At 57.5% G+C, this 12878-nt stretch overlaps 1 protein-coding gene across 2 annotated transcripts in view; it reads left to right on the forward strand.

Moving 5' to 3' along the window:
• The window catches only part of GRID2IP (Grid2 interacting protein), a 33094-nt gene that overhangs the window by 16538 nt on the left and 3678 nt on the right, over positions 1-12878 (forward strand). The window contains exons 6-18 of one of the 2 annotated variants that reach the window (XM_066198004.1): positions 1156-1339; positions 3174-3361; positions 3887-3907; positions 4805-4894; positions 5916-6037; positions 6652-6769; positions 7361-7674; positions 8294-8707; positions 9582-9669; positions 10611-10688; positions 11327-11523; positions 12019-12174; positions 12729-12815. In XM_066198004.1, the coding sequence (XP_066054101.1) occupies positions 1156-1339; positions 3174-3361; positions 3887-3907; positions 4805-4894; positions 5916-6037; positions 6652-6769; positions 7361-7674; positions 8294-8707; positions 9582-9669; positions 10611-10688; positions 11327-11523; positions 12019-12174; positions 12729-12815 (2057 nt within the window). Of the gene's footprint in view, positions 1-1155; positions 1340-3173; positions 3362-3886; positions 3908-4795; positions 4895-5915; positions 6038-6651; positions 6770-7360; positions 7675-8293; positions 8708-9581; positions 9670-10610; positions 10689-11326; positions 11524-12018; positions 12175-12728; positions 12816-12878 lie in introns of both variants that reach the window. The other variant, XM_066198003.1, reaches the window with a different exon arrangement.

Raw genomic sequence — 12878 nt, forward strand, 5'->3', positions numbered from 1 at the left:
TCCAACCCCACGCACCCGCAGCGGCTCCGGGGGCTGGGCTGGGCTCAGCAGGCTCATTACCCTGCTGCAGGGATCAATAATTGATGCTGCTGCTGGGGAGGAGAGCTGAGGCTGTCTGGGGTGTCTGTGGAGGGCAGGACCCCCTGGGCACAGTGCCCTCCACAGCCGACCCAGGGGTGTTAGTGCTGCTGCTGAACTGAGCTGTGATAGCAAGATGCTGGAAACCTTCTTCCAAAACTCCGGGGGTGGAAATCATCTTTGCAATTTGGACCATATTGATGGATCTGTCTTTTTCCTCCGTGACTCATAAACATTTTTGCACTAGGTGTTAACAGAGTAAGCTTTCCCAAGCCACATGGCCCACCTCTGATGTGTGCTGGAATAGCAGGCCAGGCTCTGTCTCCACAAACGGAAAACATTCCCCGTGGTAACTGAAAGGGGAGATCATTAAATGCAGATTGGACTAAAGAAGTATGATCACACCAATTAGTCTGATTTTTATATTTAGAATGGTAAGGAGAAACATCCCTGACCAAAGATTGATCTTTCCCTGTATAATTAAATTTGGTGCAAAAAGTCATGCTGACAGAACCAAGGATGTCCAATTCTTCAGGTTCAAAAGATGCCTTGGGAAGGTGAGGAGCCCACCAGTCCCATGCATCCGTTGGGGACCAAGGATCCCCTGTGGATGATTCTGTGAGTGTTCCTCGAATGGCTCTATCGATCTCCTCTGGAACTGGCCGATTCCAGCAGAGCCTCCCAAGCCCTGAGGAGGCTGGAGGGTCCCTGTGTTGTTGGGCTGCTGCTCCAGAGCGCACAGGCCTGGCAGTCAGGGACTGCCTCTTCCCTCTGGAGCAGCAGTGGGCTCCCCCAGGCCCATGTTAGAAGCCCCAACTCGTTTGTAGGGGCACTCAAAGCAACCCCAGCACTCCCTGCTCCACAGAGCCACAGCAGCCTGGGGTGGGTTGGGCTGCAAGGCACCTTAAAGATGTTCTCATCTCGCCCCCCTGCCTTGGGCAGGGATACCTTCCTCTAGACCAGGTTGTTCCAAACCCCATCCAATATCACCTACTTCAAAGCCCACGGCCAGTGGCGCTCAAACCGCTCCACTGCCCTCCAAAGAAACCAAGGAAAGGTGGAATATTTTTTTTGCAGACTCTGACTCTGCTGAGTCCCCGAGCAGCTCCTCGGCCCTCACCTCCCTGCAATGGGTGGCAGAGATTCTCCCCTCTAGCATCAAGATCCAAGGAAGGACGTTCACGCAGCAGCTGGAGCACCTGCTGACCCCGCCCGAGCGTTTCACCGTCTGCAAGGCGCTGGAGGGCTTCTTCCAACATCGGTAACTCCAGCCGCACCCTCCCCCTGGCGCCTGGCCTGCAGCCCTGCCCTGCCGGGGTCTGTGTCAGGCAGAGCTGGGCTGGGAGGCTGTCACACGGAGCTCTGCTGTCACACCAGCTCTGCTGTCCCTCTGCTCTCCAGGTTCCCCTGCCTGTGCACGAGCTCATCTCAGTCCAGGTGACCTGCCTGGGGACAGGGACTTTAGTTGAGATCCTTTGGTTTAGTTAGATCCTTTAGGTTTTTGTTCCTTTAGGTTAATTTGGTCACCTCTTTATCCCTTATTCCCCAGTTCAGGCTGTCTTGCTGCCTGGCTGTCCCTGACAGCCCCAGATCCTGTTCCAGCTCTTTCAGTAAATCTTTCCATGGCCCATCCTTGTCTCCTCACTCTTCCCAGAGTCTTGGCTGCAGCATTCCTTGGTGGCTGCAGGGGAATGGCTGTGGCTGGCAGAGCCCTCATCCTGCCATGGAGCACATCCCTCCTGTCCTGTGCAGGGACCCAAGCACATCCCCTGGCACACTCCAGATTTCATCAGTGACCTCGTTTCCTGCCCTTGCCTGGTCTTCCAGCAGCCTTTTATCAGAGGCTGTCACAGAATCATGGAATGATTTGGGTTAGAAGAGACCTTAAAGAACATCTTGTCCCACCCCTGCCATGGGCAGGGACACCTTCCAGGCTGCTCCAAGCCCCATCCAACCTTCCCTTGGACACTTCCAGGGATCCAGGGGCAGCCACAGCTTCTCTGAGCAGCCTGGGCCAGGGCAGGATTTCATGCTGTTGCAGGCTGTTCTATCCTCATGGAGTGGGGTGCTTAGCCCTGCTATTCCCAACGGCTCTTTTCCCCCAAAACCAGATGGAACCTTTGTCCCCAGGAGTTGCCAGCCCAGCCACCCTCCTCAGTGCATTTCTCCCTCAGCCTGTTTACCTGCAGCTGGCTAAAATTCAAATCTTTCCAGGCTTCTCTCTGCTTTCTGGTGCTGTCCCACCCTCTTACACATAAAATCACAGAGTCCATTAGGCTGGAAAAGCCCTCTGAGACCTTTGAGTCCAACCCTTCCCCCAGCACTGCTGACCACTACTGACCATGTCCCCAGCAGCCACATCCACGTGGTTTTTAATCCCTGCACATCTGCAGGGTGTCAAAGTTTTGTCTTTTTTTTTTTTTTTTTTTTTTTTTTCCTCTGCCAGAGCCAGGATTGATTGCACGGGAGATGCAGTTTCGTGTTGGGACTCAGATTTTTATTAATTCTTATCTATATTACCATGAGTTCTGCAGTTTTCTAACTGGCTAGGTGCAAAATGGAGTACTTCTCTAACTCTACAAGGCCTTTTCAAGGACAAATTGTCCAATTAAGAGATGGCAGCTAAATTATTTTTACTTTTAACCCAATAACCAAACACCCGTGGGCCGCAATGCGAATGTTTTCACCCAATCACAAAAAACCACCCAAACCCATGAAGAAGAAGGAGAAAAAAGAAGAACTTAGCCAACACCCTAAGTCCTCCATCTTGCTGTATATATATTACTATATTCTAAACCCTTAAACTCTAAGTTTTGTACCCTGTGACATCACACACTTCTATCCAAACCCCACACCCACAATCCCAGGGCTGTCACTCAATTTTGGGAGCCTTTTCCACGGCCTCAGTCCAATGCAGTGTTTGCTTGGGGGTCAGTGCCTGTGAACACAGAAAGTCTGAAACTCTCAGTGCCCAGGGTTCCAGCAGCAGGGAAGAAATCAGCCCATGCCAAAGGTGAGGCTGGGAGGCAGCAGAGCCGTGGCTGTGCAGGAGGGACGCCCTCACTGCCCAGCCCCCCCCCCCTCCTGTTTTGCAGGAACATCGACACCCTCATTGTGGATGTGTACCCGGTGCTGGACACACCAGCCAAGCAAGTGCTCTGGCAGTTTATCTACCAGCTGCTGACCTACGAGGAGCAGGAGCACTGCCAGCAAAAGATTGACAGGTTTCTGGGGTACAAGGCCCTGGCAGGTGAGAGGGAGTCCCCCAGGATGGACACATCATGTCCTGACAGGTGCTGGGAACTCAGTTGTGTTGGTGTAGTTTTGGAATGAAACTGCAGTGAGAGGAGAGATGGTACCAGAACTCTGGGAGCAAAGGCTTTTGGAAGCTGTTCAGGTCATAGGAGGTGAGGAAATCCAGGAAGGGAGCAGCTGGTTTAAGGGCAGCACTCAGATCAGAGAGGTAAAATAAGGGTGACACAGTGTCCCTTGGGATGTCACAGAAACATCCATGGTGGGAAGAGGTGGTGCTGCTCTCCCCAAAAAGACTCAAAGGCAGTTGGTGACCCCCCTGTCCTTGGTCCCCCGTCCCCTCACCCTCTCCTGGTTCTGTGGCAAAAAGCCAGCGGTGGATTGGGGAGAGCAGGCTTGAAGTGAAATGTTCTAATCTGTGCGTTTGCTCTCTTAATTGCTTCTAATTTTCCTGTTCTCAGCTACTCACATTAATTAACTTTAGACTCAGCAAAGGTAAAAGAAGTGTTGCTTGAAGAGAGGCTTTTGGGGGAACACAAGTGATTTTAGCAGAAAGCAGAAACAGCTCCAAGTCCTGGTGCAAATCCCTCCTGTTGTGCACGGGATCCTGTGCTCCTTGCACACTGGATCTGCTCACTGGATTTGCACTCAGCCACCTCTGCTTTGTGTGTGCAGAATCACAGCTCAGCCATGGGCTGTGCATTCCCAAGAATTCATGCCCTGTCATTAGTGTATAACCCAAATTCACAGCCACATTCCAGGAATGCAGAGCAGGAATGCCCAGCCAGGAGGAGGGAAGCACAGGAGCAAGTCTCCCTGTCCCAGGCTGTTGCTGCCAGCTCCGGCTGGTCCCTGGCCCCTCTCAGTGTCTCAGGTGAACGGGGCAGTCTCTGAGCACGAGCAGTCTTGGTTGTTCTGTGTGTCTGTGCCTGGATGCACCATGACCAGAGATCTCTGGCTTTGGGCTGGTCCTTCCCCTGGGCTCCCAAACTCCGGTGATCTCCACGTCCCAGTGCTGCTCTGTCGGGTACCTCAGACATGGATGCTCTGTTCCCTCCATCCTGCTGTGAGCCTGAGCCTCTCCCAGCCACCACGCTGAGCTGCACATGGGCGATGCATGGACCATGTGCTCCCTCCAGGCAGCTTTCCAGGGCTGCCCCCACTTCCTTCTTTTCCCTTGGGGGCAGGAAGGGTTCACTGGGACCAGCCCAGCTCGGGGCTGGAGCCTCACGTGGGCCACGAGCTGGTGAATGCCAATCCTGCTGGCAAAATGGACTGGGTGTCCCATCTCTGTGCATCCATCCCTGCCCTGGGCTGGCAGGAGCACCTGGAACCTGCTCAGCTCCCTGGGCATGGCAGCTGCTGGGAGTCCCCTGGCCCTGGGGGGCCCTGGGGGCACCTGTGCCGGGGTGAGGAGGGCTGGGGAGCTGTGGGCTCTGCCTCACAGAGGTGTCTCCTGCTGCAGCTGAGGCAGAGGCCGAGGATCGGTACCGCAGCTCCGTGCGAGGGGCCTCCCTGTGCCGGGGCAGCCTCCGGACCCCCCGCCCTGAGGAGGGGGCAGCAGGTGGGTGATGGGGGGCTGGCTCCTGGGGGCTGTGCCTGCAGTGTCCTGCTCTGCCCCAAGCCAAATTCCTGATGGGAGAAGGTGGAGGCAAAGGTGGAGGTCAGAGCAGAGCCAGCACTGAGGCATTGGTGGGAAAGCTTTGTATTCAGAAACAGAATCACAGGATTATACAATCACAGAATCATTCAGGTGGGAAAAGCCCTCCAAGGTAATCGTGTCCAACCTGTGACTGTTCCCCACCTTGTCACCCAGCCCAGAGCACTGAGTCCCACATCCAGGGGAGCCTTGGGCACCTCCAGAGACAGCGATTCCACAGTGAAAGAGCCAGTTCAATAAGAGGCCACTTGATCATAAGGCTGAATGTTGTTTCCAACCCCTCCCATTACTCAGATGTGAACTGGTCCTGCTGGGGCCAAATTTATGGCTTCCCTCTGAACATTCTCAGATTCCACCAAATTAACAGGGAAAACCCCATTTGTGAAATCCAGGTGAGGAAGGAGATCATGGTTCAAGGCAACTTTGAGACTCTTGATGAACCCCATTCGTGGCACAAGCCCTCCCTCCCCTCAGGAGACACAGACCTGCCTGTTCCCATCGCTCCTGGCTGATGCTTCAGGGGCCTTGACCCTTGCTCCTGACCACGACCTCCCCATGACCTCCCAAAGGACCTCCCTGGCACGTGGTGTCCCTCAGCTGTCAGAGGGGGTCTGAGACATTTCCCGGGGGAAAGATCCTCTAACTTGGCTCTGAGGAGCTTTTCTGGTGGGGATTAGAGCAGGGAAAGCAGCCGACAGCTGCGTGTGCAGGAGGGGAGCCGTGTCTGGGCAGATGTTGGCCAGCTGTGGGGAGCAGCCCTGTCCTCAGCTGCCCCAGGGGAAGAGTGGAGCAGCTCAGAACTGCCATGCTGACCTTAAACCCACCCTGCACTGCTCCCTCGGGCCCCCAGAGCCAGGAGCTGGGGCAGGAGAGTCACTCCAGGTCCCTTTGTAGCTGCGGGGAGCTGGGGGCACGGGCAGAGGAGTCACTGCTTTGTCCCTCCCTCCCGCAGGCAGTGACACCGTGGAGGTCCCCGTTCGCCTGATCCCTGGAGAGAGGCAGGCTGGTGATGGCACGTCCCTCCCGGAGACACCCAATCCCAAAATGGTGTGACGGGGCGAGGGACACCTCTGGGAGGGCTCTGCCCACGGGCGTGGGGTGGTGTGTGCACAGGAAGGCGCTTTGATTCCTTCAGTGTGAACACAGGGCAGCAGGAACAATGGGAGGACGTGTCTGTGGGTGAACACCTGCAGGGCGCTGTCCCTGCCTCTCTGAGGTCACCCCCCTGGGCAATTAGCCACCTTTAATGAGGCTGATGTCTGCCCGTGTCTTCCTGCAGCCTCATCAGTGAGAGGCTCTTGGGGGGCTCAGACGAGGCAGAGTGGCCTGGGCTGGGGTGAAGTCCCCTTTAAAGAGTAAGAGATGGGTACTGATGGGCCAGAGAGTCCCAGAATGGTTTGGGTTGGAAGGACTTTAAAGTCCCACCCCTGCCATGGGCAGGGACACCTTCCACTATCCCAGGGTGCTCCAAGCCCTGTCCAGCCTGGCCTTGGACACTGCCAGGGGTGGGGCAGCCACAGCTTCTCTGGTGAGCCTGGTCTGTGGGGACATGGCAGGTCTCTGCGGGGACATGGCAGGTGTCTGGGGGCCCATGGCAGGTCTCTGTGGGTCCCCAGGCCCTGTGTGGGTGGGCACAGCAGCAGCTCTCTGTCCCTGCCCAGATGTCGGCCGTCTATGCGGAGCTGGAGAATCGCCTGATCGGCGGCTTCGCTGGCAAGATGGGCAACCCTGGCCTGCACAGGACATCCCCCCCGGCCCCGGAGCTGCCGCACACAGCAGGTACCTCTGGGGGAGCTCAGGTGACCGTGGGCAGTGCTGGCAGGGCAGCTGGAGGAGAACACAAAGTCCTCTTGTTGCCATTTCATAAGGATCAGCCATGAGCGCAGTGCTGGCTCTGCAGAGCTGCGGCTGCTGGAGGGCAGCGGGCTGTGTGTGGGATGGAGCATCCCATGGGATGGAGCATCCCGTGGGATCACAGTGTGCTGCTCTGCAGCTCGGGCTCTGCCTGGGCAGCTCCTTCTCCCTCTCCTCCCTCGGGCTCTTCAGGCCGCCCAAGTGTCACCTCACGGACATGAAAGAAGGACACTCACACTGTCCAGCTGTGAGACGAGAAAGAAGAAGGTCTATTTTGGGGTTTGGGTTTAAATAGGGTTTGGACTTTGGGGGACGAGGTTGACACCTCTCTGACCCCACTGGTCAAGCCAGAAGTCCATCAGTTTGTCCTTCCCGCAAGAAGAAATGCATGATTTACAGAACATCGTTCTTTGTTCATGTTACAACGCGCGAGAAACGCCCAGTACAGAAACGTAAAACATCCGAAGGCTGAAAAATCAAGGCGACACCCGTGCAGCACCTGCCTCTGTCCCGCAGGTGGCCGCAAGCCGGGGCTGGCGTGGCCGGGCGAGCCGCTGGCCACCCAACCCTGCTACTACCGCCTGCACAGCAGCGTGGCCTCGCCGTGCAGCACCGAGTCCAACCCCTACGTGAGCCTGGACAGCAGCCCGGCGCCGTCGCCCAAGCACCGGCAGTACTCGCCGCTGTCGCGGAGGAAGAAGCTCTTCACCTTCTCCCGGCCCCCGCGCAGCCGCGACACCGACAGGTTCCTGGACGCGCTCAGCGAGCAGCTGGGGCACCGCGTCACCATCGTGGACGATTTCCTCACCCCCGAGAATGACTACGAGGAGGTGAGCGTGGCACGGGGTGCTCAGAGGTGACCTGGGTGTGCAGCTGCCCGTGGGCGGCCTCAGGGGACACGTCCTGGGGCTCTGCAGGTGGCAGGGAGGGGTGATGCCTTGGGAAGGCTGAGCTGAAACAGAGGCTGGACAGGGCTAGAGAATAAAGTAAATATTTATTGAAAGGCCTCCAAGATCCACCTTGGGCAGGACAGGGTTACACCCAAAGTGGACTAAGAATGGTCACAAAATGCCTCGCTGGTCACAAGACCTTACATTTTTATAAGTTTTGGTCCCTTTGCATATTGGGTTTAATTGTCCAATTACAGCTGCAGGTCGTGAGGTCCCACCCTTCTTGTTCCTCCCTCCAGTCCACCGTTTTTTGTGCCGTTGGGGCTGAAAGTTTTCCTTGGTCCTTAGCAGGAAAAAGATTTATTTTGTCTCCCTGCTCTGTGAAGAGAGCTGACTAGCACTTGAGGCTCAGAACTGCACACCTAGGCAGCACAGGATCTGAAAATTTGAACTCTAAAGCTTAAGGCATCAGGGGCGGGACACACCGGGGCGGTGTGGATGGAGGATGCTGGGTGGAGGACGAGGTGCCACCTTCACCCTCTGCTCTGTGTCCCCCCAGATGAGTTTCCAGGATGACCAGGGCAGCTACGTCACCAACGATGTCAGCAGCAGCGAGTACATCAGCAGCAGCGACGAGGGCAGCTCCCTGACCTACTCCACGCTCTCGGACCACATCCCCCCTCCTCCGCTCAGCCCCCCGCCCCCGCCGCCCCCGCTGCAGTTCCACGACGCCCAGAGCGGCCCCGCCAAGGCCGAGGCCACCAAGGCCAGCTCGGCACCGGCCCCCAAGTCCCTGGTGAGCCACCTGCACCCCATCCCTCCGCCGCCACCGCCGCCGCCGCCGCCGCCCGTGCCCTGCGCTCCCCCGCTGCACCGCGGGCTGCTGCACCGCCGGAGCGAGTCCAACCACATGAGCGTCAAGAGGCTGCGCTGGGAGCAGGTGGAGAACTCGGAGGGGACCATCTGGGGGCAGGTATGGCCCGGGAGAGGGCAGGGCGGTGAGGCACGGGGGTCCCGGCGCGCCCTGGGGAGCAGCGAGCTGTGCTAAAGCTCTGCAGGGATTCGTGTCGTCCTTCCAGCGGTTTGGACCGAACTGCTGGCGTAGGGAGAGGGCCTGGAAATCCTCTGAGGTGCTGGTTTCAGCCACAGAGCCCTGGGGAGCGCTGCCCTGCCCTGAGGGGCTGCCACAGCCAGGAGCTGCCTCCAGATGTGCTCTGCAGCTGTGGGTGGTTTTATCAGTGGGAAAGGATGAGGATGGTCGGGGCAAAGTGAGGACAGAGCCCAGGACAGGGCAGGGGACAGCAGAGGTGAGGGGTGAGACAAGACACGACAGTCTTTTGGCACCGTGGACATGGTGCAGAAGTCTGAGGTGGATCCAATCCCTGCTTGGGGTTTAAATCCCAGCCCTTGCGTCTCTCCCGGCGTTCCGTATTCCCTGTGCCCTGAGCAGCCAGAGGGGAGCTGTGGGATCACCTTCCACTTCCACAGGCACTCGAAATCCTGCAGCTCCCTCTCCCCAGCGCTCCGGGAAGGAAGACACTTCTTCACAGGGATTTTTTTCAGAGTGCAGAAAAACTCCTGAAGCTCCTGGAATTCCCATTTTATCCTTCAGTAAAGGGATCACGACCAAGGAGCAAGCGAAGACAGAGATGCTCTGTAGGATCTCAGCTGTGCCAGGAGCTGAGGGAATCTGCAGGCTGAGCCTCCAGCCACAGGACGGTGCCACAAGCCCGTCCTGGCTCCTCCTGGGGACACGGAGCTCAGTGTGGGGGACAGGGAAGGTGCCAGCACGGGTGGGCACTGCCGGGCTGTCCCTGTGCCAGCTCCTGACTCTTTCTCCCCCACAGCTCGGGGAGGACTCGGATTACGACAAGCTGAGTGACATGGTCAAATACCTCGACCTGGAGCTGCACTTCGGGACTCAGAAACCCACGAGTAAGTACTGAGCCCCAAAATAGCTCCTGGTACCAGCAGAGACCAGAGCCAGCTGGGAGGAGCTGGGAGGAACTGGGAGGAACTGGGACTGGATGGGCAGCAAGGCAATGCCTGTCAGTGTCATCACCCGTGGCATGAATTTGTTCATCCTCAGGATTTTGTGGCTGGTGGCACAGCGGATCATTAAGGTGGAGATAGTTTCATTGTCTCCCTTAATTATCTCTGCTGCCGTGATCTATCTTCTTTCCACATTCCACTGGGCACTGAAACCCAGCTGGAAGCTTTCACCAGTCGCAGCTCCAGTGCTTGAGAACTCTGGAAATGCTGAAAAAGCCATGAAAACATTCTTGTGCCCAAAGAAATCACCAGCAGCAACACTTTGCTTTTCATACAAACCGTCAGTGGATGTCCCCCAGGAGCTGTGATGGGTCTGGAGCTCTGTGCCTGTGCAGCCCCCATTGCTCCTCAGCTGGGGTGTCCCCCACACCCACTGGGATCTCCCACCCAGCAGTTTTGGGGTGCCACAAACCCAGAGCAGGGTACAGGCTGGGGCTGTGGAGTGCTGGTGATCCTGGTGGGAGGCATTCCAGTAAAAAATCTGGGATGTCTGAGCTCTCCTGCAAGGGCCACGCTGCCCAGCTGGCAGTGGGATGAAATGGGACTCCTCTCAGGGGACACTGTATTTAGGATGTTTCTGAGCAGTCTGGGATTTTCTGTGTGTTTCACCTCTCGTTTTACCTTTTTCAGCTCCAGCTGAGCCCTCCATTGGGGAGATCTTTGAATCGCAGAATTCAAGGATCCCTGGAGCCATTGCTGTGTGCAAAGCATCCCTTCTGCTCCCTCTCATTCATGGTTTCACTGTTTGCAGGACAGTTTTCTTCCCGCTGGAGCCGCCTGAGCCTGTCCTTACCCACCATTAAATCTTTCAGTTTCTCTTCCAGAGCCAACTCTCATGCCTGAAAACTTTAAAAAGAAAGACGTGGTTGAAATTTTGTCCCACAAAAAGGCCTACAACACATGTAAGTCAAGTCCACGGTGAAGGTACCCCCCAAAAGGGGCCCACAGGTGGGATGTAGAGAACTGGACAGGTAAAGGGAAGGAACACGAGGTCGATCCCATGGGCACAGCTCAGCTGGGATGGATTTTCCTGCAGCCCAGAGCTGCCCCAGGCTGCGTTCAGTCCCGGGCAGGGGGAAAGAGGAAACTTTCTGGGGAAGGATGGAGATGGGATGTGCCTCACTGTCCTGCAGGGCCCCGTGGGGTGAGGTGGGGCAGTGGAAGGGCACTGCTGCTTCTCCAGGATGTGCTTGTGGTGGGGAGGAGAGTGGGAGGGCTTGGTGGGACTCTGCCAGGGATCCCTCCCTGCCTGTGGGAGCAGGGCTGGTCCCAGCCTGACGTGTGGGGTGTCCTGGGGGGCTGCAGGAGCAGAGCCACCCGTGGGGTGCCCGTGCAGCCTCTGCGGGGTCCCAGGGAGTGGAAAACCCTCCCTGCCCCGGGGCTGTGCCTGCCTGGGCACCTGCACAAGGCTCACCCCGTGAGGAGGGTGATGTCCCTGTCCTGTCCCGGTCCCGCCGGGCAGTGTGTCCCCAGCCCTGCCACACCCCCGGGGTCCCCTCCTTTCCTCTGGAGTGACAGCGCCATGCCTCCCTCCCCGCAGCCATCCTGATCGCCCACCTGAAGCTGTCGCACATCGAGCTGCGGCAGATCCTGATGACGATGGAGACGGATCGCCTGGAGCCGTCCCATATCAAGCAGCTCCTGCTCTACGCCCCGGACGGGGAGGAGGTGCAGCGCTTCCAGAGCTACAAGGAGAACCCCGGCAAGCTCAGCGAGCCCGACCAGTTCGTGCTGCAGGTGCCCGGGCAGGGGCGTGCTCTGGGAGGGGCTGCATGTGCCCCGGGCCCCAGGTGTGCCAGCAGCACACTCACACCTGGGAGGGCTGTGTGTGCCCTGTCTGTGTGTGCCCTGTCCCCGCCAGCAGCACACTCACACCTGGGTGCACACTCACACCTGGAGTGGAAGGAGCTGGTGGCACTGGGACACTGGGGGTGATGCTGTGTTGATGCCTGAGGAGTCTGGCAGCTCCCAGGGGCTGGTTTAGAACTGCAGAGCCACCACCACGTTTGCCCCCTAGGGCAGGGACTTTCCCCAGCTCTGATTTATTTTCTACTGATCAAGTCCCCCGTGGATGTTGGTGTGGCAGTGCCCATCCCCTGGCAGCAAACCAGCCACTCCACGTGTGCTACTTGCACCTCCTGCTCCCGTGGCAGGGCAGCAGGGCAGGAAAAGCCCCGTGCAGGAGGGACTGTGGCTGCTGGGGAGGGTGACCGTGCCCTCCTCCTGCCCCAGATGCTGTCGGTGCCCGAGTACAAAATCCGCCTGCGCAGCCTGCACTTCAAGACCACCCTGCAGGAGAAGACCGAGGAGATCAAAGCCAGCTACGAGTGCATCTGCAAGGCCTCCCTAGAGCTGAAAAGCAGCAAGAAGCTGGCAAAGATCCTGGAGGTCAGAGTGGTCCCTTCTTCGTGTAACAGGGTGGTCCCTTCTTCGTGTAGCAAGTCACCAATGCCCTCAGCATTCCAGAGGAGCACCCACGGGCAGCTCCAGCCCCAGGAGCGTGTCCCACATTTGGGCAGCATGCCAGGCTGGTCCCTGTGTACCCCACACTGCCTGTCCCCCTCAGGAGGGGTTTTTGGGGGTTCTGGGATTGGCTGTGCCTGGCAGAGAGAGAACAAATCCCTGTGCAGTTCCTCCGTGACCCTCCTGAGATGAGCTGTCCCTAATTGCTGCTGATTCGTTTGGTTTTGCTTTAAAAACAAAAAAAGCAGGTGGGATAAATGAGGTCGCCCTGTGCTCAAAGGCATTTGCAGATGAGTGATAGAACTCCTGAGTAGCTCCTGGCCAGTGACCCCCCATCAATTCCTTAAATCCATGGGGACAGTGTTTTTCTGCACATTAATGGGTGGTGAACAGAAATCCATTGTCCCAGGGGCTGGGAGATGGGAGGACACAGGTCCAGGAGATCACCAACTCCTCATTCCCTGGTTTCCTCTTTCCAGTTCGTGCTGGCCATGGGAAACTACCTGAACAACGGGCAGCCCAAGACCAGCAAAACAACGGGCTTTAAAATCAACTTCCTCACTGAGGTAAGGACAGCCAGGCATGTCCCCTGCAGGGGACACTGACACTGGGAGCTCCTTGTGTCCAGC

The sequence above is a fragment of the Chamaea fasciata genome, unplaced genomic scaffold, assembly GCF_029207755.1.
Source record: "Chamaea fasciata isolate MVZ Bird 193981 ecotype frontalis unplaced genomic scaffold, bChaFas1.0.hap1 SCAF_16, whole genome shotgun sequence".
Lineage (NCBI taxonomy): Eukaryota > Metazoa > Chordata > Aves > Passeriformes > Sylviidae > Chamaea > Chamaea fasciata.